Genomic DNA, 16,241 nt, shown 5'->3' with positions numbered 1-16,241 from the left:
AACCAAATAACACCCGTACGACCAAGGGACCAAAATTGCTGCTATTTAAATCCTGATGCAGTGTTGAAAATAGAAGAAAAAAACATTAAAAATCCTCTTGTATTGCTGGAGAATTTTGTACAACATCAAGGCCTTTTGATCAGGGGAGAAGGATGCTCTATGAAGTGCTTTATCTGCCTTGTTTGACTGGATTCACTCATACTGTGAAGATTATGATATTAGGTACCCGCCTGTTACTGATGTATGTTTGTGTTTTTTAAGGAACTTGTAATAGAAATGACCCCCTGCCAACAAATCTCAGAAAGAGTTGCCTTTAAGTTTTTCTGCTCGCTAAGTTGCTGAGTAAGAAGTGGAATGAAAGCATGATGAAGGGAAGATTCATACTTCCGCCTATTTCATCTCGTCTTTGAGTTATTTTACTTAATTATGACTTTCAAATGCAGCTGTCTTCATCTTCGCTGGAATTATTAACCCTTTTCTATATTATTAACATTCTAACTATTGAAGGAATTCAGGTCTTTACTTCCTCAATGTAAAGAAAACAAAATTAGCATTATAGAAATTGAATGTGACTCAAAGTTCACCGCATCAGATAACATTTGCTTTCCTCTTTTACGTCTGTGAACTCCTTGTTCTGAATTTTTGTACTCTTTCCCCTCAGATCACGGTCACAGATCACGGCGTTCCGGCCAAATCCACCACGGTCCGCGTCATCGTGCGAGTCCTCGACGAGAACGACAACAGGCCGCTGTTCCTGGAGAAGATCTACAAGATCAAGCTCCCGGAGCGGGAGAGGCCGGAGAAAGAGAGAGCGGCGAAGAGAGACCCGGTGTACCGGGTCATCGCATCCGACCGGGACGAAGGACCCAACTCCGAGATCTCCTACAGCATCGAGGAGGGAGACGAAAACGGGAAGTTCTTTATCGAGCCGAAAACCGGGATGGTGTCCTCAAAGAAGTTCTCTTCCGCCGGAGAATACGACATCCTCACGGTGAGTTTGTAATCCCAGTGCTTCACCCTGTCCTCAGCCTGCCGCTCTCTTAGTGAGCAGTAAATGTTTACAACAGATGCTTCTTTGTTTCTCTGTTGTATTCTCCTCTTTCTCTCAAGTTATCTTACTTCCTTTGTTTCTCTACCCTCCTTATTTTCTGTTATTTAAATGCAGTTTTTGTGTTTAAAAAGGCAGTAAAAAAAAGTGTCCGTAAAGGAGATTAAAAGATAATTGGTCCACTCACATCATGTTGGTCCACAAGTGTGGGAGGCAATTATTTGCAAAAAGCATCTACTTTAAAGTTGAGGAAGCATGTTCCAAAACACCAGTCAACACTATCCAATTATCCTCATTGTTACAAGGGTGTAGAGGTTTTGCTGTATTACTATGGTCTTATTACTGTGGCGCCTTCGTCATTAGGAGACAAATGTGTCAATCATGGATGCGGTTACAGTTTGCTGCACTCGATACATTTCTTCTCATCACGGTAGCTGTTTTGAAAGTATCTTAGAATTACTGAGAAATAATTGTGTGATGTATGTAAAAAACTTTTCTTTTTGACTTTTTTTTTTTAACAATCTTTCACCTGGGAGACAAAAAGCAAGACTTTACCTCCAGTTTAGTCCTCGGAGTTGGCTGTGAGAACTACCGAGGTGATACTTGAGGCTCACCCAGATTTTATGTCCCCACACGTCCAACGTCGTCTCTCCAGCTGCAAGACGACACTGCCAACCACAGTTTGCAGTAATTGAAGTTAACACAAAAGGTCGAATCACAAAAGAAAACCACACAAAAAGGTGCATTGTTATTCGAAATGCAGCGCTTTCCTGCCATTTGGACAGCTCAGGAGACAGAAAAGCTTTAACGACTGAAAACAACCCGTTCGGTGGATTTGTCCCATAAATCTGGCGGTTCTACTCGCGCACCGTGTATAAAATGTAATATGGTTTATTCACATATTTTATCTGCAAGCCTTAACTCCCGACAAGCTTACGAGCTATAATACCAAACTTTTCTATGTATCTACTCCTGTCGAGTTTCAGGTCGAGGATCCACGAGAGAGTTGTACAGAAACTCATTTGCAACTTAATGTTGCGTAACATTGTGTAACACCTTTCATTCTCTGCCTCGCTCTCAGATTAAAGCCGTCGACAATGGACGTCCTCAGAAGTCCTCCACTTGTCGTCTGCATATCGAGTGGATTCCCAAACCAGTATTGCCGGCCGATGCGGCTCTCCTGCTTTTCGAGGAGTCCCCCTTCACCTTTTCTGTGATGGAAAGCGACCCTGTGGCGCACATGGTGGGGGTCATCGCCACAGAATCCTCTGATGTCCCTGTGTGGTTTGAAATCGCAGGTATTGCTTCTCCTTCATTTTGTGTGTGTGTGTGTGTGTGTGTATGTGCACTATGGAAAAGCTCGTATGTCGTAGCTAGAAAAAACTCTTTTTTTAGGACTAACATAGTGTTTGTGTGTGATATGTCGGGGAATAATATGGAAAATCAAAGTTGATGATGATGATGGGAGAAATTGGACTTAGCGGCCAAAATGCAGTCACTCCATATTTGGTCAAAATACGATTTTTGGCAGTTGTGCGAATGAGAAAGAATGATGCGAAATAAATCTGAGATTTTTTGAAAAAAATAGCATATAGAAATGTCTCAGAGCGCCAGACCATTTGAAAGCTAAAAGCAGGAGAGCAATTTAAAAAGCTAGCAGGGACGATAGCACCTGCTAGCCTAAGCTAAAGGTCAAACTAAATGACTCCAGTCATGATGCAGGAGAAAGCTAAACTAGCTTAGCATCAAATTTGTATTCTTCTTTTATTCTTGCAGCCCTTAAATCCCATATTTGAAAAGTGATATTAATAGTAGACTGATCATTTACAGAGTGTAGTACTCCCATGTTTAGTGCTTATGTAGGTTTAATGACAGTTACTGTTTGTAAGATCTCAATAAACATAAACAAGGCATCTTCAGAACTTCAAACCATGTTTCTCAATGCCACTGTTAGAATTGTATCATGAATGATTAACTCACAAACACTGAATATTTGTGCTTTTACTCGCTCCCCTGGGCGAGCCAACTGAAATGCAGAATATTTACTTTCAGTTTTATTTGGCAACTGTTGGCAAGTGTTAAAACTCAATTTGTCCTTTCTTGAATGTGTGTGTGTGTGTGTTTTGTTTTTTTAAACTTCTGATAGGCACTTTATGCATGAGAAGACTTAAATTGACTGCTTTCAAAAATGCTTGCCTCTTCTTCCTTTCCTCCCAGCCCTCCTCCCTCTAATCAATGTCTGACTGACACGTCTCTTTTCTTCTCTTCTCTTCTCTCTGCGCTCGGCTTTCCGCTTCCCTCTTTTTCTCTGGAATGTTCTGTGTGGTTGGATTTTTGCAAGACGGCATAGAGGATGCGGAGATGTTTTACATCCTTCAGATGGCTTGTGACCACAACTGTACAGCAGAAGGTAGCTGCTGGGACCTCCTTATAGGCTGTGGTTGAACCGTGTTGTTGCCGCTGGTTTGATGTTGTGCCACATTTCCCCCCATGAACCTGTGACCTGATTAAGATAGAACGCCCCCTCTCCTTACCGTGTGTGGTTTGTTTACATAATTGTGTGTTTGAGCATCATTTTATTCAGTATATAAAAGGATCTGCCGTGTTTTTACACTCATTACTTGTATGCATCATCCCGTGGGTGTTAGGGACGAATTGCATGAAATAGCTATCATGCTTTTGGATAAACAACAAATCTGCACTGATAGGTAGTTACATCGACATTAGTGCATCCATTCATTCTCATCTTCGACCTCAACACAGCAGAAAATTGATGTTTATATGCTCATCCCAGCACCTCCATTTCGTGTTTGTGTAACCTTGCTCCATGCGGACAACTAAAAGACGAGCTGCCACTAATCTTTTGTCCTTCATTGTTGTCTGTTCCAACAAAAAAAAAAAATCCACAGGTGGTAATTATGACAGCCGCTTTGACGTGGGCAAGGCCAGCGGAACCTTGATTGTTGCGCGGCCCCTGGATGCCGAGCAGAAATCAAATTACAACCTGACGGTGGAAGCCACAGATGGGACACGAACTGTCAGCACCCAGGTAATTGAAACACTAATGAAACGGTTGGAAGCTGATGAGGCAGTTGTCATGGTTCTGTTTTCCTCATGTGAGAAATAGGAGGAGGGGAAAGGGGACCGGTGGAAGCGTTGGCCAAAACGGTTCTGTTTTTGTTGTGAAATGTTTAATGTTGTGACGCTATCATCGCTCTCCACTGACACTTTACAGGTTTGGGTTTCATTACATGCCGACATGACCTGACTTCCAACTGCGTAATGGAGCCAGGGAAAAAATGGACAGAAAACACACAAAAAAGAAATACGGGTTATGATCCAGTACGGCTGTGCTGTTTTAAGAGCTTTTTTCTTCTATCGTCTGGAGCTGCCTGTGGGGTTTTGGTTCAATTGTGTTTCACTACTAGATTTACTGATATATTTTCATTATCAGCTCACTGGATATGGAGGAAGAAAAGTATGAAGACTCCTTTGTTGAGCAAGTTTTCAACACCACTATATTGGTGGATTGTGTTCCCCGCTCCGCTGTCCTTTACCATCTCAGTTGAGCGTTGAGCTCCAGGAATCTTCCATTGTCTCATTCATGACGCAGAGCTGCTGTGATGATGGTGCCAGAGTTCTTTTTTTTATTTTTGATATACATTCTTGAGCCCTCTCCCCTCCTCCGTCTGCTGCGTCTCTCTCTCTCTCTCTCTCTCTCTCTCTCTCTCTCTCTCTCTCTCTCTGAACCTGTAAACCTTTTCCCTTTGTCTATCACGGAGAGGAACAACAGATTGCCTTGGTCTTTTTCTGAACGGGCTCTAAATAACCAACCACATCACACTCAAACATATACACACAGGTACGCTCGTGCAACAGTGGGAAACTGCAAAATCGACTGAAAAGAGGCTTTCATGCAGACGAAGAAAAGCATTAGCCACTGAACCATAAGACCCAGTGTGAACCATTTTGATGAAAGATGAAACTAAAAAAGTAGCTTCCAAAAAAAACTTTCAAAGCAGTTGCATACTTGCATTTTCATACATTAATATGCTAATTTAATCCTTCTTGCGTATATCTTGCTCCCCAGCTGATAGCGTAGCTGAAGCGCCACCATAAAAGCTTCTAAGCACGCAAGTTGTCTTTGGTTTTTTGTTCAGATGGTCATGCCTTGTCCATGAGATTCTGAAGGTTTTTACGTGGTAGTTTGGGTCGTATGGGACGGTGGCATTCAAAATGTTTTGTCCTTTGTCCTCAAAGGGGGGCTTCAGAGAACTGTAGCTGGAAAAGAATCCATTTGTTGTCACTCCGTATGAATAAAGCCTTTCATCATCTGGCTGCTGTGCTCCACTGAGCCTTGGTTGAAGCGCCGCCTTTACTGGCATTTTGCAGCTCATCCGAGGAGGCTGCGCGTCCTTTAGTTGAGTTCAAAACCTTAAAAACAGCCGCAGAGTACCTATTTTGTCAGTCAGTTTTCTCTGCTCACAAAGCACTTTCTTAAAAGCCCTAAGAACGGACACTTATTTAAAAAGCCTCTTACCAACACCACGCACGCTGACATTCTAAGTCCATTAATCACATTCAAAAGTTAACCTATTCAAATGGTCTAATTCTCAATCGAGCCCGACCACTGCAGGACTTTTGAGGCCTATTCGGATATTAGGGAGTTGGAAATATTCCATATCGACATATCAGCCCACGTCATTAAAAAAGCAATGAGATGGTATCTAATTTACACCGTGACGCAGCACAACACAGGAAATGAAAGAATCACTTTTAATCCCGAAGATAAGGATCTATCTTCAAAACTATCATATGATGCTTAACGCAAATTGTTTTACCGGAAGCGCTGATTGATGATGAACAATTCCATCTCTTCGAGCCATCGCAGCTTCATTGAACCATCAGTTTTCAGGCAAGAAATGGGTCAAAGAATAATCACGGGTACAGTATATTAGATGAAGCGTATCAGATGAGGCTTCTCGTGCACCGTTTTGCACTGTCTGCACATTTCAAACATGCATATTTTTGAATGTATTAGCAGAGCTGTGTCTGAGAGGCGCTGTGCTCCGTTCACACTGCAGGCAAGAGTGGCCCCAATGTGATTTTTGTCATAAGAGTGTGAACAGTACGAGTCACATGAAATCGGACCTTTTCAATTCTCATTCGGGGTCCTAAGTCAGATGCAGGTCAGGTCAGGTTTTTTTTTTTTTTTTTTTTTGCAATGCCACCTCATTCTGAACAATCGTGTTGGAAGTTGTACAACTTTTAAGTCACTCTTGGGTGACCAAGGTTTCATTTTTGGAGGAAATCTGTTTCCCTGGAGCCACTCCGGGTGCGATGTGTCCACCCCTGGCTCCTCTTGTGCAGAAGGTAGCACTGCCCCTCAAAGAGCCGTGCTGCAAGGCCAGCAAGTGTAGCCCCAGTCCTGCACACCCGGCCGACCACTGTAGGTCAGCTGTTTTCCACAGAGGGAACGGATTTACTGAATTTGTATGCTCCATAAACCCCACTTGTGATGTGATTTAGGCCAGTTGCCTGGGATATGCTGAGAGCCAAATAGGTGGCTGCAGAAGGGCATGCAGTATTATCAGAGTTGCGAAACCCCCCAAACTCATGTTGGCCTTTTATGCCTTTTTGTTGTTTTGAAAATGAGGTGAGAAAGAACTCCGCGTCTTACGCCGGAGTATCTCTCCTTCATATTTGATGGATCGCATTCAGTGCCAGTCGGCCGACTCGCACATATTTGCTAGACAGCCTTGAATGTCCTGAGGATTCGGCGTGCTGAGTGCTTCATGTTTCAGGAAAAGCCATCTGAGTGTTTTGGCTACTAACTTGTTTATCCGATAACATTGTTCGGCATTGACGGTGTTTGCTCTGCCTGCAGGGGTTTAACAGAAACTCCTAAATGCACCTCTTGCTGGGACGCTCATGTTTATCGTAACAGTGTGTCAAGCCACACTGAAATGTGTTAATTATCTTTTTCAGATAGATTGCAGTCATTGCAGGCACACGGTGTTAACCCTTAAGCTCATCTACTCGATTGCATAGAATTTGGAGGAACTATAATATCTATCTTTTATCGCATAAAAAATAAAGATGTTACGGTGTTTTTCGTCACTGTGCTTGCAACATGAAATGAACCCATGAAATAAATCCTGAGCAAAAAGAGTTGAATGTGAGTTAGTTCGACAGCATGTTGTCTCTCAAACAAGTCAAACAGAGTTTCGCTGCAAATTAGATCTCCCCGATCACACACACGCAGTGCACCTCGTGGAAGCTCAAAGTTTAGACTTATCTATTCCTCAAATCAAAGTCATGTGGAAGCGGTGCAGCCAGACGGGCTGGCCTATTTTCTCTCTCCGTGGAATGTTTTTTTTCCAGCTTTTTTCTGTCTCTCTCTCTCTCTTTCTCTCTCTCCCACTTCGTCTTTCTTTCTGAATTTTTAATTTTCTTTTCTCCTCTCTCCGTTTTCTCAAAATGCTCCACATGTATTGGCCAGGCATGCGGGGTAATGATTACTCTGTTTGGGTAGAATAAAAGGCAAACAAGAGCACTGGACCCTGTGTGGGTAGTGGGCTGTGTTAATCCTGTTTTGGGAGCATGTTGGAGTGCTCGGTGCCAGTGCCCTGCCTTTGCCCAGAACCTGCCACCTGGCAGGGGGGCTTCCTCGCCTACGCATGGCACAGGAGGACAATGAGCGCAGTGAAAGCCCCCATGTGTCTTTTTTTGGTTACAGAAACACAAAAGGTGTTTCGTTATTCAGAAGGCTCCGTTTCCGTTGTGATCTCCAAAGCAGACTTTTGTATTTCAATGTCCTATTATTATAATTGTTTAGTTTTTTTGAAGAGCTGACGATTGAAAATGATGTTAAATCCGGCGTGCCTTGCACTCCAGTGGTGTTATCGGTATTACGCTCATGGTCTGTGGGAGGTCTGTGAGGAACAGTCGGCCTTTCTGTTGTGTGCTTTCCATTTGGCCATTGTGGCGCTATGAAGGCGTTTCTGACGGATCAGCTGATGCAGACGAGGGGTGCCGCATTCTAGCTCGGGCACCACAGGCAGGAGGCTCGGCATGCGGCCCGGCCTCCCTTCCCCCACCCCCAGCTATACGACATCCTCCCTTAGCCATGCAGAAGTACCTCAAGCTGTTCTGCTCGCAATCTGTTCCCGGCCTCCCGTTTCTCATGTTATCTCAGTCCGCATTACAAAGGCTCCCTTTATGTCTCACTGGAAGGTTCACCTTGTTAACTCATACTTATACGTTGTCTTGCCGTCAATAAGTATCAAAGCTGACTATTGTATTTTTTTTCTCTCCGTATTTTATTCTCAGCCACGTCTAATGCGCGTGTATTTATTTAATTCACACTCACAACCCGTGCTTTCTAAATTTGACCATTTCCCTCAGCTGTCTCGGTTTCTTTTCCCCGTCACTTCTCTTTCATACACTCATCTCACCCTCGCAGCACTTTTTCCTTCTGTAGTATCTCCGTCTGTCACGTCTGCGTCTCAGTCCTCAATCTTGTTCCTCTCCAGCATTCCCAGAGGAAGCCGTATACAAAGACTACAGAGTTTTCTTCTGCAGCAGCATTTCTGATGCAGTCGGGCTGTATCATGCTGCTTTGTGATGTTCGGGGGCAAAGTTCCTCTGAAGTGTTGTCGAGCCTCCTCGCAAAAAAAAAGGAAAGGCAAGTTTTTGTGTGCATACGGAGGCTGAATAGCCCTTTTGTGTACTCGCTAAACCATCTGAAATAGTACATTGTAGCGAGATGCGGATACCACTGACCAGGTTCCATTCTTTTCTGCTTCTTGACAGCATTATCAGCTCTTGCCACCTTCCGCACTATTCACAAGACGTGTTATCTGACGCCGGCCAGATTGAGACACATTGTACGGCTTCTTTGTGCGGATTCATGCGTGGACGTGCTGCATTTTATGAGCCCGCGTATGTGGGTGCATGCATGTGCATCTCTGTGTGTGTGTGTGTGCGTGTGTGTGTGTAAAAGATGGATTGTGCGACACGGTGGATCTGGTGCTATAGGATGTCTGGCTCGACATGCTTGGAATGAGAAAGCTCAGGGTGCAACATACACCAGAGGCCCACATTTCATATGCTTTCTTTACAGGGTTAATTCCTCATTAGGAAATTGAATTCATTTTACATTACACGTCCTGATTAGCAGTGTGACACGGGTTTCTCGTGACACATGACTTGTGGCAAACCGCCAGTTTGCGGCACTGGTAGACAGCATGCAGCCCAACGCTCCCCCTGCAAGATGGCATCTGTGAGTTTCGGCAGCGTTGCCAACATCACAGCACACAGCAGATTGTAAGTGTTATCAGGGCTGTCAGATTGAGTCTATATTTGTCTCTGATATAGGCTCACAGCGCTCAACAAACAGTATTATGACGGGAAACAAAAGTGGGCAGTTGCGTTGACCGGAGATCTGACAAAATCCTAGTCAGCTGGTGAGCTGCGGAGTGGTCCGAGCGCCACTGTTCCTGCACCAAACCGCTCGGCTTTGCCGGATTCCTTACGGGACATCACCCCCTGGTGTTTGGTATGCAGGTGTCTAATCTGGGCTGATCCCTTTGTTCCCCATGTTTGGCAACGGTAGAAGCCCCTCACTGGTCTGGGAAGCAGAGATGGCATTCCAGCAGCTCTCCATAATCCTCTGTCGGAAGTCCAGTAGACGAGTGGCTGGTGTTGATAAAACATGCTCCCAGTGGAATTTTACAGTTTGGGGATGCTGGATTCTTTGTTGTGTGAGTGTGCGAAAAGCACAGCGACTGCACTTTTATGTGGTCTGAAGCAAGAAGCGCACGCGTAGAGATTTGTTTCATGAGTGAGCAGTTTTTGTGATAACATTAGCAGGATATTGAATCTGCAGAACAGTTACACTACAAATGTTAAACCCTCCTAAAACGTCGATGACCTTTTAGATGTGTTATATATTGTTAATGTCCCCGGATTGGGCTTCTATCTTCCCACAGCTGACACCTCACCATCAAATTTTTCAGCAATGTCCGCTTAATTTAATCACCTGCTCCTGTGTGTAGCTCGAAGTTCATTTAGATGCATTGTGTTTTTTTCCCCATTGATTTCCTGTTTTCACTGTGAGGCGCATCAAGTGGCCATTCAGTTAAAATATTGCTTTTGCCATCATACGCATCGATCTGTTCTATTTCTACACAACGCTGCTTATTACTGAAGAGCCTGGGAGAATGAGTGTGTGTGTGTGTGTGTGTAGATGGAGGAAGGAGAGAATAAAAGTAATTACACAGCACTGAACACGTATTGTTTGTTTAAAACCATGAAGTAAATTTACACTAAAACTTTTATTCTGGTTGTTATTAGGTTATTGTCATTTCATGTGTTTGCACATGGAACCCATGTCAATTTCAATTTCGATTGATTCAACCATCCAGTCAATCTCATAAACATGACAGTCCTAAGCACACAGTGACAAAAGTACAACAGGCTCAGATAATAACCTCAGAATTATTTTTAGATGCATGATTTGGGAGATGATGGACGTCTGGTTTTAAAATACATATTCTCTCATTTATTTTTTCCTCCTATAGGTGCTCATCCGTGTCATCGACACCAACAACCACCGGCCACAGTTCTCTCAGCAGGTGTACAATGTGAACGTCCCGGAAGACAAGCCAGCGGGGACCGAGGTCCTGCAGATCAGCGCCACGGACAGAGACGAGAAAAACAAACTGACCTTTACACTCCTGAGCAGCACTGATCCCTTCAGCCTGAGGAAGTTCCGGCTCGACCCGGGAACGGGCACTCTGTACACCGCTGAGCGGCTGGATCACGAGACGATGCATCGTCACATCCTCACCGTCATGGTATGAGCCAACGAACACCGACAGCTTGATCAATTATGAGCTGTTCCTATATGTGGTTTATTTAAGTTACGTTTTTTAATTGTTTGCTTCATTAGAAAATGAAACACCCATGAAAGTAAGATAAGCTTGATTGTTGCTGTGCTTTTCAAACATGAATAGTTAGCTATTTTACTATGTTGCTACTCAGGAATGCATTATCGCTCAAGGGCTGCAAGACTTTTTTTCTTCCCTTTCGTCCTCCCTCCCTCCTGTCTGACCGTCTCCTTCTCAATGGCTCTTCTCCAGGTTCGAGACCAGGACATTCCAGTAAAGAGGAACCTTGTGCGTGTTATTGTCAACGTGGATGACACCAATGACAACGCACCCTGGTTCATAGGCTCTCCTTACTCTGGACGTGTGTTTGAGTCCGCAGCCGTAGGGGCCGCTGTGCTCCAGGTCACAGCTCTTGACAAAGACAAGGGCTCTAACGCAGAGATCGTCTACACCATTGAATCAGGTAAATGCACACAAAGTTGCTGTGCCACTCTGTTGATCCGCAGTTTCCATAGTTATTTTTTTTTCTTTCTTTCTCATAGCAGAAAGCTTTCATTGTAAATGAATGCAAATTAAATCGGCTCGTAAAAAAATGTGTGAGTCATCTTGAGCCGTGCTGCCCACTGGATCTTGATCATGAATGGAATACTTTACAAAGAGTAGGAGAATATTGAAGACTTTGTCTAGAGGATCTCCCAATACACGAGAAATGGGTAGATCCCGCCTCAGAATTTCCCACGATGGTTTTCTCCTACAATATGCTGTTGTAAGAGACATGCAAGAAACAGCTTTTTGTTTGAATGTATGCATATTTGACATAGCTGAGATGACTTGATGTAATTCAATTGTAGCTTGCTTTGTTCTGAGTGAAACTGATTAGGATGACTGGCTTGGAAAATACGCATTACAAATGCTTGTCAACCACATCTTCCTGATGCAACACGTAGAAAACTTAGATATTCCATTTATGTTTAGCATCACCAGGCACATATCACAGGTCATTAATATATTCTACTTTTGTTGTCTCTTCCTTACAGGAAATGTTGCAAACTCATTTGCCATCGACCCTGTTCTCGGGACGATCACCGTAGCCAAAGAGCTTGATCGCAGCAGCAAGAACATGTTTGAACTCACTGCGAAGGCTTCTGATAGTGGAGTACCTCCGCTGTCAACTACAGCCACTGTACACATTTTGGTTACAGTTTCTGACAATGCAGCCCCCAGATTCACCGAAAAAGAGTTCTCTGCAGAAGTCAGTGAATCAGTCCACCCAGGAAGCTTTGTGAGCTTGGTCACAGCCGACAGCAAGTCGTCTATTTTCTATCAAATAAAAGGTGGCAACATCAACAACGCATTTAACATCAACCCCAACTCAGGGGTGGTTGTCACCCAGAAAGCCTTAGATTATGAGGCCGCCTCTCAATACAAGCTCATCATACAGGGCACCAACATGGCGGGACTTGCCAGCAACGCAACTCTTCTGATTCACCTAAAGGATGAAAATGACAATGCTCCAATATTCCTCCAGAGAGAATTCAAAGGGGTAATCAGCGAATCTTCCCCCGTCAACAGTGTTGTTCTCACTCATGAAAACACCCCTTTCGTCATTCGTGCCTCTGATGCTGATTGCGACCAGAATGCCATGCTCATCTACCAAATTGTCGAACCTTTTGCTCATAACTATTTCGCCATTGACTCGAGCACTGGAGCCATCAGAATCACAACGCCCTTTGATTATGAACAGAGGAGTGTTTTCCGCTTCACAGTCCAGGTCCATGATCTAGGAATGCCACGCCTATTTGCAGAGACGCCAGCCAACGTGACCATTGAAGTAATTGATGTTAATGACTGTCCGCCCGTTTTTAGCCAAGAACTGTATGATACAACAGTCGTAGTGCCAACATACAAAGGGGTGGAAGTTGTTAAACTCAACGCCACAGACTCAGATTCTGGTCCTAACTCCAAACTACTCTTCTCCATCTCTGAGGGAAATATTGGCGATAAATTTAAAGTTGATCCAATCACGGGCATAATTTCCATTCAGAATGTCACACAGCTCAGGAGTAGATATGAAATAAAGGTTAGAGTTTCTGACGGTAGATTTGCCGCAGTTGCCACCGTGAAGATAAATGTGAAGGAAAACAAGGAGAGTAAACTAAAGTTCACCAGGGAGTCCTACAAAGCCTCGGTCCAAGAAAACCTTTCCGAGAAGAAAACACTCGCAGTCATTGCTGCTGTTGGGAACCAGGTGAACGAGCCCTTGTTTTACAAAATTTTGAACCCTGACAGAAGATTTGAAATCAGCCACACATCTGGAGTAATCTCAACGTCTGGGATTCCATTTGATCGAGAGGCACAGGACGCATTTAACATCGTCGTCGAGGTCACCCGAGAGGACAAGTCTGAAGATGGGGCTCACGTTCTCGTAACCGTGACGGTGGAAGATGAAAATGACAACAAACCTATGTTTGTGAACCTTCCCTATCACGCCCTGGTCCAGATGGATGCAGAGATAGGCCAGGTCATCCGACAAGTCACGGCAGTGGACAAAGACATTGGCCCGAATGCAGATATCCATTATGACCTAAAGGATCACCAGGAGCACTTTCAAATTACCCACTCTGGCGAAATCTCCCTCAAAAAGAAATTTGAGACGGATGAGCTCAACACCGACTTTGTCGTCGTTGTTGTGGCAAAGGATAATGGAGAGGCAGCACTCTCAGCAGAAGTAGAAGTTCCAATAACAGTTGTGAACAAAGCAATGCCTGTGTTTGAGAAGCCTTTTTACAGCATTGAAATCCCTGAAAACATCCAGTTACACACACCTGTTCTCCACGTACAGGCCAATGATTCTGAAGGCCCTCGTATCGTGTACACCATCTCCGAGGGAGATCCTTTCAAACAGTTCTCAATTGATTTCAACACCGGGGTAATTCATGTGATTCAGCCTCTGGACTTTGAGACACATCCTGCCTATAAGTTAAATGTAAGAGCCACAGACTCTCTGACTGGAGCACACTCTGAAGTGTTTGTTGATATAATTCTGGAGGATGTAAATGACAACGCCCCTGTGTTCCTGTCGAAGGCCTACTATGCCAATATTTCAGAGGCCTCTGTCATCGGTACCTCCATTTTGCAAGTTGATGCCAAAGATTCTGATACTGCTAATAACCAAGAAGTATTCTTTCAGCTGGTTGAAGAGAAGGGAAAGAGTGTTTTCACCATTGACCGTGACACAGGAATAATCTCGACAGCTCAAGTTCTTGATCATGAGGAGATCCAGCAGCACAAGTTGAGAGTCCGGGTTGTGGACGGAGGCGTTCCATCCCTGTCAGGTGATGTCACTGTGACGATAGACGTTACAGACCTGAACGACAACGCTCCATTATTTACAGAGCACACTTATAAGACTACTATTAGTGAACTGGCTCCACGTGGACACTTCATCACCCAAGTCCAGGCATCTGATGCTGACAGCTCAGACTCCAATAAGTTGGAGTTCTCCATAATATCCGGCAATGACGATCAGAACTTTTCCATCGATAAACACACTGGCGCCATTGCCATTTCCAACCACCGTAGACCACATATGCAGCCTCTTTACCACCTAAATGTATCCGTATCAGACGGTGTGTTCAGAAGCTCAGCCCTCGTCATGGTAACAGTCACTGGTGCCAACTTCCACAACCCCACCTTCTCTCAGGTGGATTACGTGGTAGAGCTTGTTGAAAACTCACCTATTGGTACCTTGGTAGCAGAAGCAAAGGCGACGGATGACGACGAAGGCATTTACGGGCAAATAACATACCTGATTGTCAATGACTTTGCAAAAGACAAGTTCTCTGTCAATGAAGACGGAGAGATTTTAACTCTTGAGAGCCTTGATCGAGAAAATACCATCGAAAAAGTTATTCCTATTTCTCTCATAGCTAGAGACGGAGGTGGAAAAGTAGGTTTTTCTGTAGTTAATGTCATTCTCACAGATGTCAATGACAATGCCCCACAATTCAGGGCAGCTGACTACAAAGCCACCATTGCATCAGACGTCCCAAGGGGAACCTCTGTGGTTAAAATCGCTGCTTCAGACATGGATGAGGGAAGCAATGCTGACATTGAGTACTCAATCGAAGCAGATGTTGAAAACGTGGAAGAGAACTTTGAAATCCACCCAACCTCTGGGGTTGTTACAACCAAAGAGAGTCTCATTGGACTTGAAAATGAGCTCTATGCATTCTTTGTGAGGGCGAAGGATACTGGGAATCCCCCTAAACATTCTGTCGTCCAAGTTTACATCAGGATTGTTGCACCAGAGACGCCCGTTCCTAAATTTTCTGAAACACATTACCGCTACACAATTGCTGAAGACCTTCCCATTGGCACAGAGATCGATGTTATTCAGGCCGAGAGTGAGCAACCAGTCGTTTACAGCCTCGTGAAGGGCAACACTCCCGAGAGCAATGAAGATGAGGTTTTTGTTGTCGACAGAGACAGTGGAGCCTTGAAGCTTCAGAAAAGCCTCGACCATGAGATGACCAAATGGTACCAACTCACTTTGCTTTCCCAAACGCAACAGGAGAACTATGAGATAGTAGCCTCTGTAAATGTTAACATCCAAGTGAAAGACCTGAACGATAACAAACCTGTCTTTGAGTCAGACCCTTACGAGGCCGTTGTTGTGGAAAACCTTCCGAGTGGGACGCAAGTGATCCAAGTCAAAGCCACCGACCAAGACTCTAGCACCAACGGCCATGTGGTTTACAGCCTGGACCCCAAGCAGAGCTCTAAGGAGATCTCCGAGCTGTTTGCCGTCAATAGTGAAACCGGATGGGTGACCACCTTAAAAGAGCTAGACCGCGAAAAGACGAACAAGTACACGATCGCCGTCCTAGCCACAGACCAAGGCGACAAAGTCCAACACATTAATGGCACCAGAGTGGAAGTAACCGTCGCTGATGTGAACGACAACCCGCCCCGCTTCACTGCAGAGATCTACAAAGGCACAGTTAGTGAAGATGACCCTCCACCCAGTGGGGTTATTGCCATCCTCAGCACCACAGATGATGACTCTGAGGACATCAATAAACATGTGAACTACTTCATCACAGGTTGGTGTTTATTATTTTGTGTAACACATAATCAGTATGCCCAGAGAGTTTACTCGATACTGTGAGGGGGTTATCCGTTTATGCCACTTAATATGATGATAATATCTCATCTTTGAAACATTATACAATTCTATTATCTGTTAGTAGTCTGAGTTATTGCCTAATCGGCCAAAGCTCAAGGCATATATTAAGGTC

The 16,241-nt window shown here is 44.4% G+C and overlaps 1 protein-coding gene across 1 annotated transcript in view; it reads left to right on the top strand.

Moving 5' to 3' along the window:
* The window catches only part of fat1a (FAT atypical cadherin 1a), a 71,211-nt gene that overhangs the window by 33,107 nt on the left and 21,863 nt on the right, over positions 1-16,241 (top strand). The window contains exons 5-11 of the mRNA XM_079219708.1: positions 662-991; positions 2,130-2,346; positions 3,390-3,458; positions 3,958-4,097; positions 10,633-10,908; positions 11,194-11,404; positions 11,979-16,046. Of these exons, the coding sequence (XP_079075834.1) occupies positions 662-991; positions 2,130-2,346; positions 3,390-3,458; positions 3,958-4,097; positions 10,633-10,908; positions 11,194-11,404; positions 11,979-16,046 (5,311 nt within the window). The remainder of the gene's footprint in view (positions 1-661; positions 992-2,129; positions 2,347-3,389; positions 3,459-3,957; positions 4,098-10,632; positions 10,909-11,193; positions 11,405-11,978; positions 16,047-16,241) is intronic.

The sequence above is a fragment of the Taurulus bubalis genome, assembly GCF_910589615.1.
Source record: "Taurulus bubalis genome assembly, chromosome: 6".
NCBI classification, from domain to species: domain Eukaryota; kingdom Metazoa; phylum Chordata; class Actinopteri; order Perciformes; family Cottidae; genus Taurulus; species Taurulus bubalis.
Note: the sequence above shows the minus strand (reverse complement) of the source record. Positions and strands in the feature narration are given on the sequence as shown.